Consider the following 26,296-nt stretch of genomic DNA (forward strand, 5'->3'; position numbering starts at 1 on the left):
GTCCTCACATATGGGTGATTAGCAAGCTATAGGCAGAGTCATTTTGTAGTGGACCAACACTGAAGTACTGTTGGAAAACTTGAGACAGCTTAAATCACAGCAGGTTGGATGTAGAAGGAGTTGGGATTATGGTGGAAACAAGTTCTTTAAGATAGATTGTCTGTAGGCTGAATCTTGTCATCCTTCTTTGTCCAAACAGTAATGAGCTGCAAAGATGTGAACTCCATGTTGCAGCTTTACATATGTCAGCTATTGGCACTGAACGATAGTGTGCTACTGAGGTTGACATTGCTCTTACTGAGTGTGCCCTTCTAGTCCCTGGAGAGGAAGGTCTGCTTTTTTTTTTTATAGCAGAACTCTATACAATCTGCAAGTCCGTTGGAGAGAGTTTGCTTGCTCACTGCTTTACCTGGTTTGTTTGGATCAAAAGAAACAAAGAGTTGAGTGGATTTCCTATGTATTGTAGTGCGGTCTAGGTAATATGCAAGTGCACGTTTACAGTCCAAGGTTAACAAAGCCCTCTCACCTTGGTGAGAGTGAGGTCTTGGGAAGAATGTGGGCAAGACTATGGATTGGTTCAAGTGGAATTCTGTAACTACCTTGGGAAGGAATTTTGGGTGTCTACGGAGTACCACTTGGTCATGTAGGAATTTTGTATAGGGTGAGTATGTGACAAGTGCTTGTAACTCACTATCCCTTCTGGCAGATGTAATGGCTACTAGGAAGAGAGAATTCCATGTAAGGAATTTAATATGGCAGGAATTCATGGGTTTCAAAAGGAGAATGCATGAGTCTTGTTAGTACTACATTAATGTCCCATTCTGTGACTGGTGGCCATAATGGGGGTTTCAGGTGAATTAAACCTCTCATAAATCTACTGGCAAGGGGTTGCACTGATATTGGTGCATCCCCTATTGTATGATGGTAAGCCGAGATAGCACTTAGATGTACCCATACAGACGAGGTCTGGAGACCAGAGTCTGAAAGGTGCCAGAGATAGTCTAACAAAGATGTCATGGGGCAAGAAAAGGGGTCAATACTTTTCTGTGCACACTACGTGGTAAATCTTTTCCATTTCGAACTATAGTTTTTTCATGTGGAAGGCTTACGTGAAGCTACAAGCACTTGAAAGTCATTAGTTGAAAGACTGAGTGGTTGTAAGATTAAGCTTTCAACATCTAAGCTGTGAGAGATAGGGATTGGAGGTTGGGATGATGCAACCTGCCCTGATCCTGAGTTATGAGAGTGGGAGCTGTACTCAGGCGAATCAGGTTCCTGATCAAGAGATCTAGAAGCATGGGGAACCACATTTGGTGAGGCCAATACGGGGCTATGAGTATCATGGACCCCTTGTCCTGTTGTAGCTTCACTAGAGTTTTGGTTATTAGCGGTATCGGGGAATACACATATAGAAGACCTGAATTCCAGGGGCGAGTAAAGGTGTCCCTGGCTAATTGATGGCTCTGTCTGAGCAGAGAGCAAAAGTTGTCCACTTTGTGATTCAGTTCGGATGCAAAGAGGTCTATTGTTGGTTGACCCCCAATGTTGGAATATTCTGATTGCTACTAAAGGATCCAGGGACCACTCGTGAGACTGGAACTGATGACTGAGGTGGTCTGCAACTACGTTGTGAATGCTTGCGAGATAAGTGGCCCGGAGAAACATGGAATGTGTCAGGACCCAGTCCCATATCTGTGTGTCTTCTTGACAAACGAGATACAAGCCCATACCTCTCTGTTTCTTTAGGTACCACATGGCAACTGTGTTGTCTTTTTTTATCAGAACAGTCTTGTGTGAAAGGCAGTCCTTGAACACATGTATTTTTTATTTATTTATTTAGCACTTTTTTTCTATACCGACATTCATGACTGGACATATCACATCACATAGAAAAGTTGTCCAAGTGCCTGTAACTAAAAACTCACCTGAGCTAAAAAATTCTAACTTATCCCTATCAATTAAAAAGCAGAATAAAAATACAAACAAAAAACAAACTTTGAAATGTTTGTATGCTAATGCCAGAAGTCTAAGAAGTAAGATGGGAGAATTAGAATGTATAGCAGTAAATGATGACATAGACTTAATTGGCATCTCAGAGACATGGTGGAAAGAGGATAACCAATGGGACAGTGCTATACCGGGGTACAAATTATATTGCAATGACAGAGAGGAGCAGTCGGGAGGAGGTGTGGCGCTTTATGTCCGGGATGGCATAGAGTCCAACAGGATAAACATCCTGCATGAGACTAAATACAAAATTGAATCTTTATGGGTAGAAATCCCTTGTGTATCAGGGAAGACTACAGTGATAGGGGTATACTACCGTCCACCTGGTCAAGATGGTGAGATGGACAGTGAAATGCTAAGAGAAATTAGGGAAGCTAACCAAATTGGTAGTGCAGTAATAATGGGAGACTTCAATTACCCCAATATAGACTGGGTAAATGTATCATCGGGTCACGCTAGAGAGATAACGTTCCTGGATGGAATAAATGATAGCTTTATGGAGCAATTGGTTCAGGAACCGACGAGAGAGGGAGCAATTTTAGATCTAATTCTCAGTGGAGCACAGGACTTGGTGAGAGAGGTAACGGTGGTGGGGCCGCTTGGCAATAGTGATCATAATATGATCAAATTTGATTTAATGACTGGAAAAGGAACAGTGTGCAAATCCAAGGCTCTCGTGCTAAACTTTCAAAAGGGAAACTTTGATAAAATGAGAAAAATTGTTCGAAAAAAACTGAAAGGAGCAGCTACAAAAGTAAAAAATGTCCAAGAGGCGTGGTCATTGTTAAAAAATACCATTCTAGAAGCACAGTCCAGATGTATTCCACACATTAAGAAAGGTGGAAAGAAGGCAAAACTATTACCGGCATGGTTAAAAGGGGAGGTGAAAGAAGCTATTTAGCCAAAAGATCTTCATTCAAAAATTGGAAGAAGGATCCAACAGAAGAAAATAGGATAAAGCATAAACATTGGCAAGTTAAATGTAAGACATTGATAAGACAGGCTAAGAGAGAATTTGAAAAGAAGTTGGCTGTAGAGGCAAAAACTCACAGTAAAAACTTTTTAAAATATATCCGAAGCAGAAAGCCTGTGAGGGAGTCAGTTGGACCGTTAGATGATCGCGGGGTTAAAGGGGCACTTAGAGAAGATAAGGCCATCGCGGAAAGATTAAATGATTTCTTTGCTTCGGTGTTTACTGAAGAGGATGTTGGGGAGGTACCCGTAATGGAGAAGGTTTTCATGGGTAATGATTCAGATGGACTGAATCAAATCACGGTGAACCTAGAAGATGTGGTAGGCCTGATTGACAAACTGAAGAGTAGTAAATCACCTGGACCGGATGGTATACACCCCAGAGTTCTGAAGGAACTAAAAAATGAAATTTCAGACCTATTAGTAAAAATTTGTAGCTTAACATTAAAATCATCCATTGTACCTGAAGACTGGAGGATAGCAAATGTAACCCCAATATTTTAAAAGGGCTCCAGGGGCGATCCGGGAAACTACAGACCGGTTAGCCTGATTTCAGTGGCAGGAAAAATAGTGGAAAGTGTTCTAAACATCAAAATCACAGAACATATAGAAAGACATGGTTTAATGGAACAAAGTCAGCATGGCTTTACCCAGGGCAAGTCTTGCCTCACAAATCTGCTTCACTTTTTTTGAAGGAGTTAATAAACATGTGGATAAAGGTGAACCGGTAGATATAGTATACTTGGATTTTCAGAAGGCGTTTGACAAAGTTCCTCATGAGAGGCTTCTAGGAAAAGTAAAAAGTCATGGGATAGGTGGCGATGTCCTTTCGTGGATTGCAAACTGGCTAAAAGACAGGAAACAGAGAGTAGGTTTAAATGGGCAATTTTCTCAGTGGAAGGGAGTGGACAGTGGAGTGCCTCAGGGATCTGTATTGGGACCCTTACTGTTCAATATATTTATAAATGATCTGGAAAGAAATACGACGAGTGAGATAATCAAATTTGCAGATGACACAAAATTGTTCAGAGTAGTTAAATCACAAGCAAATTGTGATAAATTGCAGGAAGACCTTGTGAGACTGGAAAATTGGGCATCCAAATGGCAGATGAAATTTAATGTGGATAAGTGCAAGGTGATGCATATAGGGAAAAATAACCCATGCTATAATTACACGATGTTGGGTTCCATATTAGGTGCTACAACCCAAGAAAGAGATCTAGGTGTCATAGTGGATAACACATTGAAATCGTCGGTTCAGTGTGCTGCGGCAGTCAAAAAAGCAAACAGAATGTTGGGAATTATTAGAAAAGGAATGATGAATAAAACGGAAAATGTCATAATGCCTCTGTATCGCTCCATGGTGAGACCGTACTGTGTACAATTCTGGTCGCCGCATCTCAAAAAAGATATAATTGCGATGGAGAAGGTACAGAGAAGGGCTACCAAAATGATAAGGGGAATGGAACAACTCCCCTATGAGGAAAGACTAAAGAGGTTAGGACTTTTCAGCTTGGAGAAGAGACGACTGAGGGGGGATATGATAGAGGTGTTTAAAATCATGAGAGGTCTAGAACGGGTAGATGTGAATCGGTTATTTACTCTTTCGGATAGTAGAAAGACTAGGGGACACTCCATGAAGTTAGCATGGGGCACATTTAAAACTAATCGGAGAAAGTTCTTTTTTACTCAATGCACAATTAAACTCTGGAATTTGTTGCCAGAGAATGTGGTTCGTGCAGTTAGTATAGCTGTGTTTAAAAAAGGATTGGATAAGTTCTTGGAGGAGAAGTCCATTACCTGCTATTAAGTTCACTTAGAGAATAGCCACTGCCATTAGCAATGGTTACATGGAATAGACTTAGTTTTTGGGTACTTGCCAGGTTCTTATGGCCTGGATTGGCCACTGTTGGAAACAGGATGCTGGGCTTGATGGACCCTTGGTCTGACCCAGTATGGCATTTTCTTATGTTCTTATCGGTTTACATCAAACCATAGTTAAACAAATTATTATTATTACATCGAACAAGGATAACTTTAACAAGGATAACATCGAACAAGGGTAAAATCAACATCAATAAGGGGGCAAGTAGGATCACTAGAGTACGAGATTAGCTGCAATCAGTAAAGGCACAATTATGAGAGTAAGGTTAGCAATACATAAATTAAGAGAATGATTCTGGGAAAAAGGTTAGCAACACTAGAATATGAGGTTAGCCGACTGTTTCTTTAGGGGAATTCTTGTTTGAATAACCACATCTTTAGCTTTTTTCTGAAGCTCCGTGGGCAGGGTTCCTGTCGGATGTCTGACGGAATGGCGTTCCATTGGGAGGGACCGGCTGAGGAGAAGGCGCGTTTCCTTAGTGAGGACTTGGCAGGCGGAGCATACAGAGTGCCTTTGTAAGCTGATCTGATGGGTCTAGAGGAGGTGTGGTGGTGTAGGGGGATATTGAGCTAGAGAGAGGACTGGTTATGAATGTTCTTGTGTATCATGGTAAGGACTTTGTGGAGGATTCTAAATTTAATGGGGAGCCAGTGTAGCGACTTAAGAGTGGGCGTAATGTACTCTCTTCTGCTAGTGTTGGTTAGGATCCTTGCAGCGGAGTTCTGAAGCATCTGTAAAGGTCTAGTGGTGACAGCAGGGAGTCCTAGGAGGAGTGAGTTGCAGTAATCCATTTTGGAGAAAATGGTGGCTTGGAGCACCATCCGGAAGTCATGTAGGTGTAGTAGGGTTTCAACTTTTTTAGGACTTGAAGTTTATAGAAACATTCTTTTGTGGTGGTGTTGACAAATTTTTTTAGGTTCAGTCAGTTGTCTAGAATTACACCAAGGTGTCTCGCGTGGGTAATGGGGGTCATTGAGATCGCGGGGAGGTGGTGCGTAGCAAGGTCTGTGTCATCCTGTGTGATGAGAAGGAGCTCAGTTTTAGAAGTGTTGAGAATTAAGCTGAGACTGGTAAGAAGGAGGTTGATGGATTTGAGACAATTGTTCCAGAAAGTGAGGGTTTTGGAGATTGATTCTGTGATTGGAATGAGAATCTGCACATCGTCAGCGTAGATGAAATGGGTAACCTTTCGATTTATGAGGAGTTGGCAGAGAGGGAGGAGATAAATGTTGAATAGTGTAGGGGAGAGAGATGATCCTTGTGGGATGCCGCATGTTGATCTGAAAGGGTGAGATTCTTTATTGTTAATTTTTAGCTTGGAGTTCCTGTTGTTTAGGAAAGACTTGAACCAACTGAGGGCGGTTCCAGAAATGCCGATGTCAGATAGCCGGTTGATTAGAATATCGTGATTAACGGTGTCAAACGCTGCTGAGATATCCAGGAGAGCCAGAAGATATGGTTGTTTTTTTATCAAGGCCCATGAGGATGTTGTCCGAGAGCAAAATTAGGAGGGATTCAGTGTTGAGTGATTTACGAAATCCGAACTGAGCTGGGGCGAATATCTTGTGTTCGTCTAAGTATTCTGAGAGTTGGTTGTTAACAATTTTCTCCATGAGTTTAGCGATGAATGGAAGGTTGGCGATGGGGCGAAAGTTAGCGGGGTCTGCTGGATCGAGGTTGGGTTTCTTTAGTAGAAGTTTGAGGAAGGAAAGTTTCAAAGAGTCCTGTACTAGTCCTTGTGAAAGAGAGCAGTTGATGATATCTGCTAATGGTTTGGAGATTGTTTTAGGGATTGTGAGCAATAGCTTGGTGGGGATGAGGTCTGTCGGATGAGAAGAGGGTTTCATGTTTTTAAGGGTGGTTTTGATTTCGATGGAGGAGGTGGGTTCAAATGCATCCAAGTTAGCTTTCTGGCTGTAGAGCATATGTAGAGCATAACGTATAATTCGAAGCTCCAGGAAATTGATTTGAAAGGTTGCTTCGAGTTTTGTCCAAGTACCTTGAGTTTGGAGATTGTCTATGTGAGCTCCCCAGCCCAAGGTGGATGCATCTGTAGTTAAAGTGACTTGCGGAACTGGTTGTTGGAAAGGTAGGCCTTTGTGCAAGTTGTTCATGTTCGCCCACCAGAGGAGAGAAGAACATAGTTGGTGGATTATTTGAATTGGTGACAACAGTGGTTGAATGGCTTGTATCCATTGTGATCTCAATGTCCATTGGGTTATTCTCATGGCTAATCTGGCATTAGGAGTGACATGAACTGTGGAGGCCATGTGGCCGAGCAGAGCTAGAAACTGATGTGCTGTTGCCTGTTTCTGTAAGCAGAGAGAGTTTGCTAATGAGGAGAGTGTCTCAGCCCTGTCCTCCGGGAGGAAGGCTCTTGGTATTATGGTGTTCAACTCTGCTCTGATGAACTGTAGTAGATGAGATGGGAGGAGATGGGATTTTTGGTAATTGATTAGAAATCCCAGCAAGTGGAGCAGATTGATTGTGCGCATGAGAGAAGCGAGAGCTCCTTGCTGTGATTGGCTTTTGATGAGCCAGTCATCTAGGTAAGGAAAAACGTGTACACTTTCCTTGTGCAAGTGAGCCGCTGCCACTGCTAGGCACTTTGTGAATAATCAGGGTGCTGAGGCCAGTCCGAATGGCAGAACCCTGTATTGGTAATATTGATGACCCACCATGAAATGCAGAAACTTGCGATGAGGAGGGAATATTGGAATGTGAGCGTAAGCATCTTGCAGATCCAGAGAACAGAGCCAGTCTCCTGCTTGAAGAAGTGGAAGCATGGTGCCTAAGGAAACCATTCTGAACTTCTCTTTTTGTAGAAATTTGTTGAGATTTCGGAGGTCTAGAATGAGACGTAGTCCTCCTGTTTTCTTTGGAATGAGAAAATATCGGGAGTAGAATCCTCTGCCCTGCTGAGGTCGGGGAACTGGTTCCACGGCCCCGGCTCTCAGAAGGGTGGATAATTTTGCTTGCAGAAGAGTAATATGATCCTTGTGTATCCAAAGAGACTGTGGTGGGGAGTCTTTTGGTAGTGAGAAAATTTAATTGGTAACCTTGTGTTATAATTGAGAGTACCCATTGATCTGTTGTGATTTTTGACCAATGGTTGTGAAAGAGAGAGACATGACCTCCCACTGGTATGGCTGGCTTGGGGTTGGTGGAGTGGCTGCTGTTCTCTGGCTGTTTTTCAAAAGCCTGATGCCAGGTCTGTTTGAGGGGGAGGTTGAGGCCTAGAAGCCCTTGGTTGTCTAGGCTGGGATCTTTGCAGTGGTCTTGATGCTCTACCACGGGGAACTGGCGGATAGTACCTAAGTGGTCTATAATAGGGTTTCCTGGAATCCTTTCGTACCGTGCGGCGTGAGGTAGATGAAGTATCCTGTGGGATTGCAGACAGTTGATGCAGAGTCTCAGAGTGTTCTTTAAGTTGGGCTACTGTGTCTTGAACTCATGTTCCAAAAAGGTTATCACCCACACAAGGTAAATCTAGTTTTACCCACACAAGGTAAATCAAGTTTTCTTGAACTTCAGGCCTAAGGTCTGAAGCCTTGAGCCAGGCCCAACAACGTGCGCTGATACCAGTTGCCGCCACTTGTGAAGAGGTTTCAAAACTGTCTAAGCAGCACGGACCTCGTATTTGCCTGCTTCCAAACCCATATGGATAATGTCATTAGCAGAGTCCTGATATTGTTGAGGCAGAGTCTCAGCTAATTGTTGCATCTGTTTCCAGAGGTGACGCTGATATTGCGTCATATAAAGTTGATATGATGCTATTATGGAAGCAAGCTTCGATCCTTGAAAGACTTTTCTGCCCAGAGTGTCCAAGAACTTTTGTTCCTTTCTTGGTGGAGTGGATGAATGAGGCTGTACGCTTTGATTTTTTCTGAGCAGATTCCAGCACTACAGATTGATGTGGAAACTGGGCTCTTTGGTAGCCGGGAACGTGTTGCACCAGATAGTTTGTATCCATCCTTTTATTTACCAGTGGAACTGAGCATGGGTGTTCCCATAATCTGTGCTGTAGTTCTACCAGGACCTCGTGTATTGGTATCGCCAATACCTCTTTAGGAGGGTCTATAAATTGAAGAACCTCTAAGGTTTGTTGTCTGGTATCTTCTTCAGACACTAATTTAAAGGGAATAGTGTCAGCCAATTCTTTCACAAAAGTGGTAAAAGATAGGTCCTCTGGGGGTGACATTTTCCTGTCTTTAAGAGTGGAGGGTTCAGACATGAAGTCCTCTGAAGATGTGTCAGTGTCTCTATCCTCCCAAGAGTCTGATGGAGTATGCTTTGGAGGAGAAACACGAGGCCTCAATGGTTTTTGTGGTTAAAAGAATGGTATTGACGGAGAGGTCGGAATTCTCGGTTGGGAGAGACCGGAGGGTCCCGGCTGAGGTTCAGACGGTAGAGAAGTACCAGAAGCAGCATCGTCACAGACTGGAACTGGAGTGGCGGGCTGCACTGGAAGAGCTCCGATGAGGGCATCAAGCTTTGACATCAGTGGCTGGAATATTGACAAATCTAGCATCGGTATCAGCATCGGATCTGGCATCGGAGTAGGCATCGGTGGAGGCACCGGCATCGGCTCAAGAGGTGTCGATGGACGAAGGTCTCTGAAAGCATCTCTTACTGCCTGGCGGATAAATCCGTCCAGTTCCTCCCTTGTAGCTGGTGAAATCAGAGCAGCTATAGGTGGTGGCAGAGAAGGCGTCATCGGCTCTTCCACAGGGCCCTGTGGTGGCTCGATGCCTGGCACCTTCGGAGGTGGGGAATGCCTCGGAGTAGTAGGTCGCAACATTCCCTGTAGACGAGACCGTTTTGGTGATGGTTCACTCGATGGCTCTCTTGACATTAGTAAGGCCTCTGGTGTCGAAGTACGCTGATGTCGATGACGATGCTTTTATTGATGTTCAGTGGCTTTGTCAAGCCTGGATGTCGATTTCACTGATGCTACAGATGGAGTCGGGGATAGCCGGTCTCCGGAGCCACCTGTGCGACGTTTTCGAATTACTAACCGTTTTGACGCTCCAGCCGGAGACGACTGGGTCAACGTCGAAGGCATAAGTTGTATGTGGAAAAGATGTTCTATTTTTTCCTGTTGGGCCTTTCTGCCCTTGGTGGTCATCTTCTCACATTGTGGGCAGGAAAAAACATCATGCGACTGCTCGAGGCACAAAACACACTCACAGAAACATAGAAATGACGGCAGAAGACGACCAAACGGCCCATCCAGTCTGCCCAGCAAGCTTTCACACATTTTTTTTTTCTCATGCTTATCTGTTACTCTTGGCCCTTAGTAACCTTTTGGTTCTATTTCCCTTCCACCCCTGCCATTAATGTAGAGAGCAGTGTTGGAACTGCATCTAAGTGAAATATCTACCTTAATTAGTTAGGGGTAGTAACCACCGCAATAAGCAAGCTACACCTATGCTTATTTGTTTACCCAGACTATGTAATTCAGTACTTGTTGGTTGTTGTCTGTATATAGATCCACTTTTCTTCATTCCCCCTGCCGTTGAAGCAGAGAGCTATGCTGGATATGCATTGAAAGTGAAGTATCAGACTTTCTCCCCTGCCATTGAAGCAGAGAGCTATGCTGGATATGCGTGAAGTATCAGTCTTTCTCCCCTGCAGTTGAATAGAGAGCTATGCTGGATATGCATTGAAAGTGAAGTATCAGGCTTATTTGGTTTGGGGTAGTAACTGCCATAACAAGCAAGCTACTCCCCACTTTTTTGTGAATGGAAATCCTTTTTTCCACATTACCTCTTGCCGTTAAAGCTTAGAGCAATGTTGGCGTTGCATTAACTGTGTGTATGTTTATTGAATAAGAGTATTATCTCCAGGTACTAGCCGTCATTCCCACAAGCCACCGACTCTTCATTCACATCCTCTAGACTTTATGGATCCACAGTGTTTATCCCACGCCCCTTTGAAGTCCTTCACAGTTCTGGTCTTCACCACTTCCATCCACCTTCATCGAATGTCTAATGAGGAGAGATTGAAGAATCTAAATATGTACACCCTGGAGGAAAGGAGGAGCAGAGGTGATATGATACAGACTTTCAGAAACTTGAAAGGTTTTAATGATCCAAAGATAACGACAAACCTTTTCCGTCGGAAAAAAAATCAGCAGAACCGGGGGTCACGATTTAAATCTCCAGGGAGGAAGACTTAGAACCAATGTCAGGAAGTATTTCTTCACGGAGAGGGTGGTGGATGCCTTGAATGCCCTTCCGGTAATCGACATTGTACGATTACAGTTTGGTCATTTTTTGAAGCCCATGGCCATAGTGAAGGCTGGACAGCCATCAATGGCCTTCTGACAAAAAATTAAGGTGCTCGAATCGAGCGGAAGAAAAAATGTTTAACTCACCGGCTGGTGGTTGGGAGACCCCTATGTAGGGGATAAAATTGAGAAAGATTTCAACTTTTTTTTTTTTAATCACAAATTGTGTGAAGAGATTCACACAGGGCTCCTTCAGCACGATGCTAACTGCAGCGTGGAAAAACAAAGACTGAAGGGAGACCCCTGTAGCTCGAGGGATCATGGCATGCTGGGTATGGTCAGTGGGCTCATTCTGCCAGTCAAAAGTTTCTAGAAACTTTGACAGAACATTTTCTGTGATAGGGCTCCGTCAGGGACGTCACCCATATGTGAGGACCTGCATCCTGCTTGTCCTGGGATAAGGCTCCTTTCCATTTGTCTTTCATATTCTTGAGCAACTACCTACATATTTGAAAAACCATTGTCTGCTTGTCTATTTGCAAAGGTCATGGCGTTAGCTAACTAGTATGAAGAAATTACTACTTACCTGATAATTTCCTCTAATGAGGGCAAGTCAATCCCCACCAGTGGGTTATGCATCTCTGCCAGCAGATGGAGATGGAATAAGAAGCTGACATCACGGATATTCAGTCCCACCCTAACACTGAGCTCAGCAAAAAGAAGCAACTTATGCACTAAACTGAGGAGCTAGATAAGCCCACTTACCAGTCTTCAATGAATAGCAGGAACAATACTCTGCAATGTCTGTCCCAAAAAGGCAAACCAAAGTTAAATATTGGCAGCTGAGGGCAGGTTGGGGAAAGGAAATTATCAGGTAAGTAGTAATTTCTCCTTCCTCTGAATTAGGCAGGCTACTCCCCACCAGAGGAATGTACCAAAGCTACTCCCGAAGAGGACAAGAGGCTGCCAGTGGTCCAGTCAACACCACCCGCCCAAACGTGGTGTCCTCCCTAGCTCGAACATTCAAGTGGTAATGCTTGGAAAAGATGTGCAAGGATTACCACATCGCAGCTTGGCAAATCTCGACCAGGAAAATGAAGATGGGATCCATACCAGGCCCCATAGGCCCAAACCTGACATCCTGAGAGCAAGTATCCCTGAATAAATAACCATGCTTTGCCGCTGGTGCCATGGTTGGTATGGTATGTATAGACATGCGCCCAACTAGATGCACAAAATGTGCACCCAGAAAAAACGCCTAGCAACACACACACAGAGTATATAATTGTGATGGAGAAGGTACAGAGAAGGGCTACCAAAATGATAAGGGGAATGGAACAGCTCCCCTATGAGGAAAGACTAAAGAGGTTAGGACTTTTCAGCTTGGAGAAGAGATGGCTGAGGGGGGATATGATAGAGATGTTTAAAATCATGAGAGGTCTAGAACGGGTAGATGTGAATCGGTTATTTACTCTTTCGGATAGTAGAAAGACTAGGGGGCACTACATGAAGTTAGCATGGGGCACATTTAAAACTAATCAGAGAAAGTTCTTTTTTACTCAACGCACAATTAAACTCTGGAATTTGTTGCCAGAGGTTGTAGTTAGTGCAGTTAGTATAGCTGTGTTTAAAAAAGGATTGGATAAGTTCTTGGAGGAGAGGTCCATTACCTGCTATTAAGTTTACTTAGAGAATAGCCACTGCCATTAGCAATGGTAACATGGAATAGACTTAGTTTTTGGGTACTTGTTAGCTTCTTATGGCCTGGATTGGCCACTGTTGGAAACAGGATGCTGGGCTTGATGGACCCTTGGTCTGACCCAGATTGGCATGTTCTTATGAGTATGCCTAACTAGATGCACAAGATGTACACCCAGAAAAAAACACTAAGCAACATGCATCCAACAGGAGATGCAGATCTAGACGTACAAGGCAACTGACACACACAAAAAAACACATGAATTTACCGCTGCAGCTACCACATGCCAGGAAGGAGAAGCCTGAGAGCAGGGCCTAGCCAAAAGGTTGCTCAACAAGCTGTACTTATTTATTTAACATTTTTCTATACCGGGATTCATGTAAAATGTTACATATCGTCTCGGTTTACATTGTAACTGAAAAACTGGCATGAGAAATGCAATTACAGAGAACAGGGCATAAAACTTGGATCAGGTTACATGGGTGGAAAACTTGGCACATAATTAAAAGTGGGGAGAACAAATGCCTATTAAAATTACAAGGCACTTAATATAATATAAGGAATAAAGCTATGTGTTAGGCTGCGGACGAGTAAGGTTATTAAATTGTAAGGGTGGCATGGATGGATAGTCTTAAATTTATACAGTTGGTGTGATGGTGTTGATGTATGTTGATGTCATAGATGTCGTACTTAGAATGCTTGCTCAAATAGCCAGGTTTTTAGTCTCTTTTTAAAGTTGATAGGGCAAGGTTCTGAGCGGAGTTCTGGCGGTAGAGAGTTCCATTGGGTAGGACCTGCTACTGACATGGCTCGTTTGCTTAGAGAGGTTTTGATGTGTGTGGTTAGTAGAGTGTTTTTGTAGGCTGTTCTCGTCGGTCTGGATGGAAGATGTGGATGAAAGATGGAAGATGAGCTACATCCATAACTCACAGAATTCCTGAGTCATGAGGGGGAGAAGCTGAACACCGAGGAGGAAGATCCGGTAGGAAGAATCCTCACTAAAACAGTTCCTTTCGGTTTTTTTTTTTTTTTAATGTGAAGTAAAAAAAAAAAAAGCTTTTACTTGAGCTCAGCCTTCCCTGGCTGAGACCATGAACAGGTGCCAGCTACAGGGGGAGAGGGTGAAAGCATTCACTCCCATGGAAGGTAAGAGAAATTTTGTGCCAGGTATACAATTGGGGATAACATCGAGGATTGATGTAGTGGGACACATATTGGAAGAGTACAGGAACCTTCTGCAACTTGCAGATTTGAAAGAATCTTTTGCTGTTGAGGATCCTGGAAGGTCCACCTTGTCCTCACTCTATCTTTAGTTTGAGCGGAGGATAAGTGGGATCCTGCCTCCTTGTGTACCAGTTGTATGGCAGAATTGCAGATAAAATTATCTATACCAACTTTTCTAATCTGCTGATGCATGAAAGATTTCAAACAATGTGCAATTAAGAGAATCACAATTTAAATTCTTAAACAGAGTTTTTATTTTGCAAAGACAAACATTTTTAGCACAAATATCAGACACAGACATATGTATTAAATGTTTAACTGAAGTAGAACAGCTGGGACACCTTTTAGTCTTGCTCAAAACTACAGATTTTTTGGAAGTATATTCTTATATGGAATGGATTATTTCACAGCCTTTGGTTTTTGATGCTTCCTCAGAATTGTTTGGAGATATTCGTTCCTCATCATATTGCTCCACAGCACAGAAATCATGGGTATGGAAGATCATCTTGTTGACTAAAATTACTATACTACATTTCTGGAGACAACCGGTTATTCCTTCAACTACCTTTTGGAGAAATAAGATACATCAACTGTTAGTCATGGAACAGAAGTCTTGTAAATCAGTAAATTCCAGATGGAAGAAAATGACTTTGGATCACTGGCTTCCATATATTTCAAAGTTCCCAGAGAGCTCAAAATCAAATATTTAATTGAATGACCAGCTTCTCTAATTTCAATTGCAAGGACTTTATATTATTCTCTGTCCACTCTTTTCTGGTAGCCTTTCCTTCTAGTACAGACACCATGAACAGTTGGGGGGGGGGGGGGGGGACTGAGCTGGGTGAAACGGGGTGGGTGGGTGTTAGGGTCTGGTGGGATATGTCTGATGAGGCAAAAAGGTTAGAATGCTGAAACTATCTGTATGAGATTTGCATCTGCAATTGTTTAATTAATAAAACAAATTTAAACAAAATAATTGCAGAAAGCTATTATACTTAACTTTGTACCATGTAAAGATTGTCAGTTTCTGTTCACTTGGAGATTCACTGAAACATACAATTTGACCAGAGGTGCCTAAACTTTTGTACACTGCTGTACTGTCCATTGCAAACTATGTCTACATGGGCTCTTTAAGGACAGATTACATGCACTTTTCAGTAGCATCTTTCAGAAGCTGAATCTTCAACTGGTCCATTAGCTATCACTGGATAATGAGGGAGTCTTTCAACCTTGTCATTGTCCTTAAGACTTAGGCCTATCTTGGACAAAAAAAAAAAAGACTTGTTTTTTAATATAAGGCCCTGGATTGGTTAATAAACTAGAACCCATCTGCCATCTTTTCTCTCTATACTAAGCAGATTCCAAGGGATTATCTGTGTGGGAATTTATGGTCTCGCAACTTAAGAGATTTGGCATCAATCCTGATAGTGAGTTCCTGGCCCATTCATTAAATAGGCTAGCCCTTTCAATGACTGGTTATTCTTCCTTTATTTGACACCAGTGGAGGTTGTCATACAGGTGGATTGTTAGAGCAGGAGGATCCATGCCAAGAGAAGACCTATATCTCTTGGACAGCTTGGCTGAAACCCAAGAAATTCTATAGAAAAAGAAGCATTAGATTAATTCATCTCATTACGACACTGGATAAGACCATCATACAAGAGCGTGGGCACAGTTGGAGTCGTCCCCATCCCCCCCCTCCCCCAGCATTTTCATTTTAGAATCTTACAATTTGTCTGTCTTCGCTATGTTTCAAGGCCAGGTGGATCTGTCAGGGGTATCGGTGCTGCCACAATGTTGAGCTGAATAAAGAGAAAACCAATTAGCGTAAAAATGAAACACTCAGTAGCACAGATACCCTTGACACAGAGCCGCCTGGCTTTGAAACATAGTGTTAGGCAGGTTTCAGTTTTCATCAGTGATTCGACTCTACAGTTAAAGATTAAGAGAAGTGTTTGTTTTTACTTTGAAAAAATAAAAAAAAGTTAACATTTTTTTGAAATAAGAACTGTATGCACTGATGATTATATAGGACCTGATGTATCTGTGAACCAAAAAGTGTAGTTCCACCATTGCAGGTGTTATGATGGTTCATTAAAATTGTTTGCAATGTCAGCTAAGAAAGAAATTTTTATTCTTTATTTGAATGCTTGACTTTTGTATTTTAGAACCAGGTGTGACAGGCAAGTCATGGTAGTTCAATTCTCAAGACAAGTGTGACCCACAATAAAAGGTAGCTGTTTGAGAGGCCTGAACTTGAAAAATATGTGTCTATGTAATATAAATATATATATATACACACACAATACATATTTTATATATAAAACTACAAAAATATTGATATATACAAAGACATACTTAGAAAATACAAATATGCAAACTCAAGCAACAGCATTCTTGTTAGCTGAGTTCAGTTATTAACATCTCTTACTTGGTAGAGGGGACACTCCTCTATAATGTGGAATACAATTTCTCTCTTCTAACAAGTACACAGTGGGCTAGCTGTGTGACTAGCAGTGAAAGAAACCACAGTGGCCTTTGCCTATCCTTAACCTGTTTTGCAGGGACCATTTTCAACAAGTTCTTTCAAAGTCAGCAAATTGATGAGTGGAGTTTGATACCAGGAACTTTTTGTGATTTCCTACAATTCTCCTTCTTTAATCCAAAAGGTATCTGGCTATAATTCCTGGTCAGAGGTCACTTCATAAGAAAAGGCAGGACTTAGGTGGATTAAACAATTCATTGTAGAGAGGTAGGTAAGGTGCAACTCAAATGACTGCAATCAGCTTATGCTTCATCATGAGTCAACGGATATGGAGGGGAGTGATATTTGCAAGAATACGGAGCTGAATGAAGGTTCCAGTTATATATACATGGCTGCAATCAGCTGTGAAAGTGATGACCTTTGCCAGAATTATAGCTACATCTCCTCTCCCCACACTGATCCCACAAAGACAGCTGGAGAAAGAAGTGTAAACCATTTTAAAATGCCCTTAATATAATGAGGGATAGAAGCCCCTATCAATCTGATCTGGGCAGTCTTTTTAGTTTAGATGTAAAATAAGAGCAACATTAACAATTCTGTTGTACAGAGAGTTAACCAGTTGTTCCTGGCTCTAGGGATTTACTTTAAAAAAAAAAATGAACAAACTGTTCTCTAGGAAAAGCAGATGGATTGAGAGTTACATTCTCGCAAAAAGTAGTTTTCTGTCTCAAGATGGCCACTACTGGACTTGGCACAAGTCTCCAAGAAATGGCTGCTGCAGGGATCCCTGCATGCTGAGCCACATTGTTGCTGAAGTTGTGCCACAACAATAAAACGGGAGGAGAGTACAATAGCTACTAGAGATTTGTTTCTGCAGTCTTCCTCAATGATATACTAGCCTCAGATTTGCTATAAATCAGAAGGGGCAAAATGTCCAGTACAGAAAATCATATCTCTTCCTTTATTTGCTGTTGGCCTATTACACTCCCTGATTATCCAAACTCATTGGTTCTGATTATTGGGGAATGTAAGAAATTTCACATTTATTTACTGGCACTACACTTTGCTGCACAATCACTGCTGCAGTGTACAGTCCTAACCAATACAGTATGCCAAAGGTTATATTAGAGCTACTGAAAGAGATGAAAGGAAGTTCCTAACAGCATCAAACTTTCAATAGTCTTGTGATACTATATATATATCTACATCCATTACAGAAGCTCAGCAATGACTCAATGTGCTTGCTATCAGTTATATTCCTTCTGATAAAGGAACAGTTTGATAAATATGTCAACAATTTTGGGTAAACGATAAAAAAAAAGTGCATACATCCATTTTTTGGTTTTTCTCCCTCCTTCTTCAATGCCCTCCTTTCTTTATTCCATAAATCAGCACTGCCTTCTCTGCCGAGAAGTCTCTAACTTGTTTGTTGACTAGTTAGTTGTCTTCTTCCTTTACCATCTCTTTAATGTAACAAGGCCAATTGGTCCTGATGGAAGTCTGATCCTTATCATACACTAGCACTATGGCCTGAGCCATAGGGACAGGCCATGTATAAACAGAAGTATCCATATAGAATAAACTTTACAACATGTAAAGGAATAATTATGTTGAGTTTAAAGTTTTCAAAATAAGTTTTTCTTATTAGCTAAATTTTCCAGGTTTAATTTGTTTCCTTCAGAAATCAGTCGTACAAATACCATGATAACATAGAAACATAGAAATGACGGCAGAAGAAGACCAACCGGTCCATCCAGTCTGCCCAGCAAGCTTCACACATTTGTTCTCATACTTAACTGTTTCTCTTGGCTCTTAGTAACCTTATGTTCTAATTCCCTTTTCACCCCCACCATTAATGTAGAGAGCAGTGCTGGAGCTGCTTCCAAGTGAAATATTAAGTTTGATTAGTTGGGTAAGCGGCAGCATAGCTCTCTGCCATGAAGCAGAGGGCAATGCTGGAAATGTGTGAAGTATCAGTTTTTCTTTTCCCCTGTCATTGAAGCAAGGAGTCATGCCGGACATGCACCGAAAGTGAAGAATGCCTTGAAAGTCACATTAACTATCATCAAATATTGAAAAGCCTAATAATTGGTAATACCTATAAGCCCATGAACCCATCCCTGTTTTTTTTCTTTTTTTCTTTTCTTTTTTTAATTGGGAGATGGATGCCCTTCATCCTTCTACTCTGTGAAGGTGGACACCTACCACCGGCCACTGGCATCCCGCTCCGTTAATGCCTCTGTGGCTACTGCCGCTCCATGCAGTGTTTTACTACCTGCTCTTTATATGCGTCCTCTAGAACTGATGGATCCCATCCCTGGGTTTTTTTATTATTTATTTAATTGGGAGATGACAGCCCTCCATCCTTCCGCTCCGTGAAGGTGGACACCTACCACTGGCCACTGGCATCCCGCTCCGTGAATGCCTCTGTGGCTACTGCCGCTCTGTGCAGTATTTTACTACCTGCTCTTTATATGGACACCTACCACTGGCCACTGGCATCCCGCTCCGTGAATGCCTCTGTGGCTATTCTAACACAGTAATATTTTCCACTGCAAATTCTAGCCTGCAGGAGTTTTGATAAAGTCAATATCTAAACACAGGAAGAAGAAAATTAAAATATGTAGCAAGAAATATTTCATTCTTAATGGCTAGCAATACTGGTGGATGGGAAATGCATTTTAAAAACTGAAGTCTAAAAATAGATACATTTTGATCATAAATGAAAATTTGGGGGGAAATGGCAAATTATGATTTTGATAAAACATGTCAATTCTCAATAGAATAATTCTGTCTGAATAACAAATGTATATAATTGCACTTTATTTGTGGGCTGTTATGAAAAGGGTTCTGGTATCAGATGGGTAATGATGATATCACAAAGCATGGGGCATTGCTATAGGACTCAAGATTCATCATGTGACATTTTTCTCCACCATTTAAAACACATTAACATTTTCTCCTCTTTCAAAAGAAACCATTCATATAAAAGAACCCTCTATTGCCATGAATATTTGAGGAGAAATACTGAATATTCTAGATAATCAATCAAGAAAATAGTTCCAATAAGAAATATTATTTAGACTATGACAGAAAACTGATCACTTATTTTCATTCTGTACATAATGATGATTTACAATATTACTACCATTTCTCAGAATGCTACAATTCTGTTTGCTAGCTTGTTAAAGTGGTAGCCCAAGTTTATGCAATTAATATAAGCTAATTTTGATGAAAGCAAGATTTTGATAGTTTCCCTATCAAAAAAGTACATTGCTTTTGGTAAACAAAAAAAGTGTGAAGCATGGATATAAAAATAAATTAACAGGACTGTAGGCTACACTTGTGTATCACCACGAAAGCTAACCATTTTTTACGCCCACCATAGTCACTTCCCCGTGGATAAAGGAAACAAAGAATTGTCTTTGGAAAGCATTAGACAGTACATCAAAAACTTAATAAAAGGAAATATTTCTCTAGACATAACAGTAATAGTAATATATAAAAATGTGGAATCTTTTCAGTATCAAATTCTTACTTTATACACAAAGATATACAGTTTTTAATTCATTTGTGAAGAAATATAGCTTAGTTTCTGAGCTTTACACCTGCAACCTGATCAGGAAAGTAATTTTGTTGAAAGCAAAGCTCTGTAAGGCTTGAACTATTGTAGGTTTTATGATAATTTCAGACAGGTTTGGAAAGAAATTGAAGCATACAAGAAATAAACTATAGTTTCTTTTTATATCAAAATGTACTCTTGAAAATTGTGTTTGGCACAGTGCTAAATCATATATAGTTAATACTAAATATTGCAGGATACAATAAAACCCTGGAGTTAACTTGTGTTTACACCCTTATAAGGGATGAAAATAAAAAGATACCAATGATTTATAAGTCGGTCTATACAAACTGTAAAAACAATGTCTTGCTCTGAAAATGACTGATATAGTAAATTTTACATAAAAGACTGCAAAATAATATAACTGGATTTAAAACAGATTTTTACAATAAGAAATTCAAATGGAAACAGACAAGTAACAAAGAGAAGTAAAAAAATTTATTGCAGTATTCGTTCCACCAGATTAGCTGGGGATCCCTTTTTCCTTGTATTATTTCAGGGTGACCTAATACATCAAAATCTACATTTACAAAAACTCCTCCTGTAGATAGGTCATAGATACTGCATGCTTTATTTTCAACAGAATAAATTATATATCCAGGAGAGTCTGCCATTTTACAGCCTGTAAAAACAATGCTTCCCTGGAAACTGGGCTAAGCTAAAGAAAGCCATCCGCTGCTAGGTTAAACTCCAAGAACACTTTATTAAGAACATTAACAGACTAATTTCCAACATTCACTTGTTTATTTTTTTTTTTTTTAACAGAAAGATTTTTTTCAAGATATAAACAATTTTTTTGTTAAACTATAATACAGTGGGAGTAAAAATGAACTGAGAAGTTTCTGCTGCACAACAGCGAAGGAAGCTCCCACAAAAAATGTTTTCCAAACATTTCCTTCTGTTTATTCCTTTGTCCCAGGTTCCATTCTTACTCTTCATAAAACTGATTTTTTTTGCCAGAATGTTGAGATTTCAAGTTTTTTGTGTGTTTTTTTTAATTTCCTGTATAGTTTGGCTGCATGTTCAAATTCATTAGCTGGAAGTTCCATCCTTGGCTGTATACAGCGATCGTAAAGTCTGAACAACTTTATTAGTCAGCTTATTAGCACTCGTTAGAGCAATTTTTTTGTAGATAATGTCTGATTCTTTGATAGTGTCTACCCAAGGCACCAGTTTGCGGCCATCGCGACGCTTCGCCTCAGCCCAGGCACCACTATAGGAGCCTGCCATCCACTGAACACTGAAGCCATGGCTGGTTTTCTGTACTACTCGTGCAATCTGTGGTCGATCCTTGTACTTTGGACAGCAAATTGCGATGACATCCATGATGTCCACAGTTTCATTCATTTGTGCTGCCAAGTCTGAAGAATCTGAATTTCGTTTTGATTTTCTCAACTAAGTAACAAGAAAGAAATGAGGCACGTTAACACAAGAGACAGATACTGAAACAATAGCTTCAGTGTATCTAGTTTACAAAGAGAAGTAAAAAACAAACAAACAAACAAAAAAAAAAAACAGAACAAAACAAATCATACTCCCCAGGATATGAAGGAATCTTTTATTGTAGAAAAATAGGCTTATGGTACAGTTAATAACAACACAGTCCTCAAGAGCAACAAGATGTGACCTCAATATTGTTTCACCTTTCTGCTTCCTCCAGGGATTTCATTGTGTCTGCTTCCTACCATGATGCTTGGAGTCAGGATTTCCTCGCACAGGTCCCCCCTGCCAGCAATGGTACAGGTCAGAACCAGCAGTGTCAAGGGATTGTCATATCTATAATTTGTACCCTGTCCTTAGTACTACTAAATGTGAAGTTAAATGCATTGACTATAAAGCTATAAAATGCCATTGTAGAGGAAAGTTAAATTAAAAATGGCTTTTTAACCAAGGATAAATAAAAAGTATATACACTTATAATTTGTTTCTTTTTTTCTCCTAAACCCTTTCTACAAAAAAATCTAAAAGTTAAAGAACGTTATATATAAAATGTTTATTCCCCCCTGGGAATATATTAATCTTCCAAACAAGCACTTTCTTTGGTGAGGGGAATGGATAAATATTAGTTCTTAGAAGAGGAAGGGAATAATGGTGCTGGATAGGGCCAAGAAGAATAGGTGCAACACTGAGTAAGTAGTTGAATATAACTGTCACTACACCTCAGTCCTGACCTGCATTGTCTCTTATCATTATAATTCTGTAGTTCTCTTGAGCAGTAGCTATCATATCTTCAATAATTCTCATAAAAGAACATACTAAGGACTGGGTTATCATTGCTAAACTCATTTTACTTGGGATCTAAGCTGGGATTTGAACTTGGATCTCTAGATGTGAAAGCTCAAAAGCTAATTTACTGTACCACCCGTCCATTTCATGGAAACATTGTATGAAATACGCAAACTTCTCCTTACCCCTGAAGTTCCTCCTCCTCTGTCCTCCCCATCACTTTCATCATCCTCTGTTTCAGCTGTGTTGTTTTTTGGGCTACCTCCTCCAAGCAGAGAGGTAATTGCTTTGTTTCGAGCATCTGTGCTAGCTGACACCTCACCATCTTCTTCATCTTCATCAGGATCCAGATGTTCCATAAGTAGCTTGAACTACAAAAAGTACAAGATCAAACAACATTTTAACTCCTTTAAAAGAAAACATAATATAGGAGAAAAGGTTTGGATTTGAGGAAGGGAGTATTAACTCTTGAAAGCTAATGAAGAAATGTCCAATAAAAGTGCCTTAAATTTTTTTTTGTTGACCTTTATTTTCATGCATTCAAGTGAACTAATACCGCTACCAAGCTATCTTAGCCAAAGACAGAAAATTCAAGCTCATAATGTTAAGTTGCAGGGAGGAAGGTACAAAGAAAACATCATTTGCTATAGCTGGTTTATTTGTGTAGTGTGTGTTTTCACAATTCCCATGGGCATATGTGGGTATTTATTTATTTAAAAGTTTTTTGTATACCGCCTATACAAACAATATTAGATCTAGGCAGTTTACAGTATAAAACATACATAATTAATAAAACACAGTTAGCTGAATAAAAATAACAGAGTAAATACAATTTAACAAATGGTTACAGTAGGGATATAAAGGGGGAAAGGTTAAACAAATCTTAAGGAGTGTAACGGGTAGGGGGTGACAGCTTGGAGAAGAGACGGCTGAGGGGGGATATGATAGAGGTCTTTAAGATCATGAAAGGTCTTGAACGAGTAGATGTGACTCGGTTATTTACACTTTCAAATAATAGAAGGTCTAGGGGGCATTTCATGAGGTTAGCAAGTAGCACATTTAAGACTAATTGGAGAAAATTCTTTTTCACTCAACGCACAAGAAAGCTCTGGAATTTGTTGCCAGAGGATGTGGTTAGAGCAGTTAGTGTAGCTGGGTTCAAAAAAGGTTTGGATAAGTTCTTGGAGGAGAAGTCCATTAACGGCTATTTATCAAGTTTACTTAGGGAATAGCCACTGCTATTAATTGCATCAGTAGCATGGGATCTTCTTAGTGTTTGGGTAATTGCCAGGTTCTTGCGGCCTGGTTTGGCCTCTGTTGGAAACAGGAGCTGGGCTTGATGGACCCTTGGTATGACCCAGCATGGCAATTTCTTATGTTCTTAAGTTGTGGGTCAGGAAAAGCCTGTGAGAATAGGTACGTTTTTATAGCTTTTTTGAATTCATGTTTAGTGGTGAGTTGGCACATGGAATTGGGTAGCTGGCATAGAATATATATTTCTATATACTGTCTGCCCCTATCATTCAGCCATGCTTGGAAGATGAGGAACGGGTCTGCAGATCTCATGTGGTGCTGGGTCTCACTGTGCAGCTCAGTTGGTGGGGAGCCCCATGGCAGTTCAACTGAAGCAGAACTGCCATGCTTCCTGCTGGTGCACTCAAGCAGATGAATTTAGCAGCTTATGTGGGCTGTGGGGACAGACAAAACCACTGTGGGGATGAAGTAGTCTGCACTGGCAAAGGACAGATACAACGGTAGAGGTAGGAAAGGGAAGAGAGGCCAGTCTGGATCTCAGTGCATAGCTGGAAAGATTGTGTTAGTCATTATTTTTGATGTGCCTTTTCAACTACAAAGAAAATACATCTTTACAGAGAAGATGGTAGATGCTGGGAATAGCCTAGTAGCAGAGACAATGGCAACTAAAACCGTGACAGAATATAAACATATTTAGGACAGACAAAGCACAGTGGTAAGGGAGGAAAAGGGAAATAAGAAGAATTGGAGATGGCTTGAGTCTTGCTCAGTCATATGAAACTTTAGAAGTCCAAAGAAGTAATTCAAGCCAATGGACAGAGCACTGTTACAAATGCATCAAGCTTCCAAGAAGACTAGAGTAACCAGCAAGGAAAGGCCAAGGTTACAAAGCTAACACTGGGATAACCTGCATGGAGTGGTGGTTACAATCCTAAAAAGCAGCAGTAAGATTACAACAGGTTTCTAAGAAGGCTGTAATAACCTGTATGAAATGATTATAGTTAAAACCCAAGCATCAATGTGCATATATGGATAAGTCTCTTAAAATTGGGCAGGTGTGTGGATTATTACAAAATTGGTGGTAAGATATGGGTGGGCACCTGGGTGTTGGATTAAATATTTGTCTTGTAAGAATCAAAGAGGAAAACAAGTTCTGAAACAGCTTACTAGTAGAGATAGTGGTGGCCAGCACGCTACAGAATTTGGGCATGCTTGGAACAGTTAACGGAGGGCAATGGTAGGAACAGAGTTGAGATGTCAGTAAAAGATATTGGGTGATGGGAGACAGCTGGAGTTGGTTTAAGTATGGATATTTAAATGGTCATCTACCCAAAGTAGTTAAAAACCAGAGAAAAAATTCTCAACTCAGCAGAATGGATGGGCCAATTGGTCTTTAAATGTCATCATTTAGTATGAAGGTTTAAAACTATGTTATACTTTGGCGTAATTAGTATTTTCACCATAGGAAAAAATACAATCAAATAACTAAATAGCTGCATAAATCAAAAAATGAAGAATTAAATTTAAATGAAAAAAAATCACATTACATCAAAAACAATATTAGTAGCTGAGATGAAACAGTCATATTAACTTCTTTCATCTGATTCTCACCAAAAATAAACAATATATCTCGGAATAAGAACACACAGAATTAGAAACAAATCCTTAATAGATATGTGACTTACATCAAGGTACTGTTTCGTAATTGTTCTCTTTACTTCATCGTCGATTTTGGTGAGAGCCATGTCACTCCGTAGGAACTCCAAAGTCTGCTTAGGGTGGAAATGGATTCCTGTTTTCCTGTTTATCGCTTTATCATAAACTTTTGCAGATTCAGATGGAGAATATTTCTGGATTTTACTGTTTAGAGATACAAAATAAAATATTAAAAACCCAGAACTCTTTTTCACAACAAAAATGATGCACGTTTTATTTCCCAAGGCATTATTCTAGAATGTATTGAATAATTATGTTCAGTTTTGCAATGAAAACAGACCCAACCTTAGGATACTGTATATAGTGCCCCGCCAGTAATCAAAGTTGCTTACCTGTAACAAATGAATAACCCAGCCACATAAACGGGTGATATTATGGCACAGACATGGAACGTGCTCTCTCAGTACTCAGAAAGACCGGGATGTTTTTTGAGCCTGTATGGAAGCTCCCTTCACTAGCTAAGCTTACTAGCTAAGTGGTGGGATTGTGTGGCTGATTTGTCATACTGTCCACACAGAACATTTGTTCCAGGTAAGCAACTTTGCTTTATTCATGGGCAAGCAGGATAAATCCAGCCATACAAATAGGGAGCCCTAAGCTGAGGACTGCAATGAAATATTTGAATTTTTGCTGGATAGAGAAGAACTGCAACCTACTAAAAAGAGGAAGGAGGGGAATTGAAACTCTAATTTAAACAGTTTTCTTACAAATGCTTTCGTTGCGAAAGTCTTCTTCCAGTCTTCTTCCAGAAACTGTTTTCTAAAAGTGGTTGCGTTGCGGATATCTTGAATTGAGGAAGAACAGAGATGAGCTATTGAAGTTGATATAGCCTAGACTAGATAGGCTTTAACCTTGGTAGGAAGATGAATTCCAGTATTGGCACAGAAATAGAAAATGCAGTCTAGGAACCATATAGATAAGTTTTTCTTTTCACTGATAAGCCTTACTTAGCTGACTCATGAGAGAAAGAGTTG

General features: G+C 40.6%; 1 protein-coding gene across 4 annotated transcripts in view; it reads right to left on the reverse strand.

Annotated features, from left to right (window-relative positions):
- Positions 1-20,542: 20,542 nt before the first annotated feature.
- The window catches only part of NIPBL (NIPBL cohesin loading factor), a 1,214,062-nt gene continuing 1,208,308 nt past the window's right edge, over positions 20,543-26,296 (reverse strand). For 3 of the 4 annotated variants that reach the window (XM_029578690.1, XM_029578673.1, XM_029578682.1), the window contains 3 exons: positions 25,292-25,466; positions 22,538-22,723; positions 20,543-21,521 (listed from right to left, as the gene is read on the reverse strand). In XM_029578690.1, coding sequence (XP_029434550.1) covers positions 21,159-21,521; positions 22,538-22,723; positions 25,292-25,466 — 724 coding nt within the window. In that variant the 3' untranslated portion in view covers positions 20,543-21,158. Of the gene's footprint in view, positions 21,522-21,769; positions 21,852-22,537; positions 22,724-25,291; positions 25,467-26,296 lie in introns of all 4 variants that reach the window. The other variant, XM_029578699.1, reaches the window with a different exon arrangement.

Source organism: Rhinatrema bivittatum, chromosome 1, assembly GCF_901001135.1.
Source record: "Rhinatrema bivittatum chromosome 1, aRhiBiv1.1, whole genome shotgun sequence".
NCBI lineage: Eukaryota > Metazoa > Chordata > Amphibia > Gymnophiona > Rhinatrematidae > Rhinatrema > Rhinatrema bivittatum.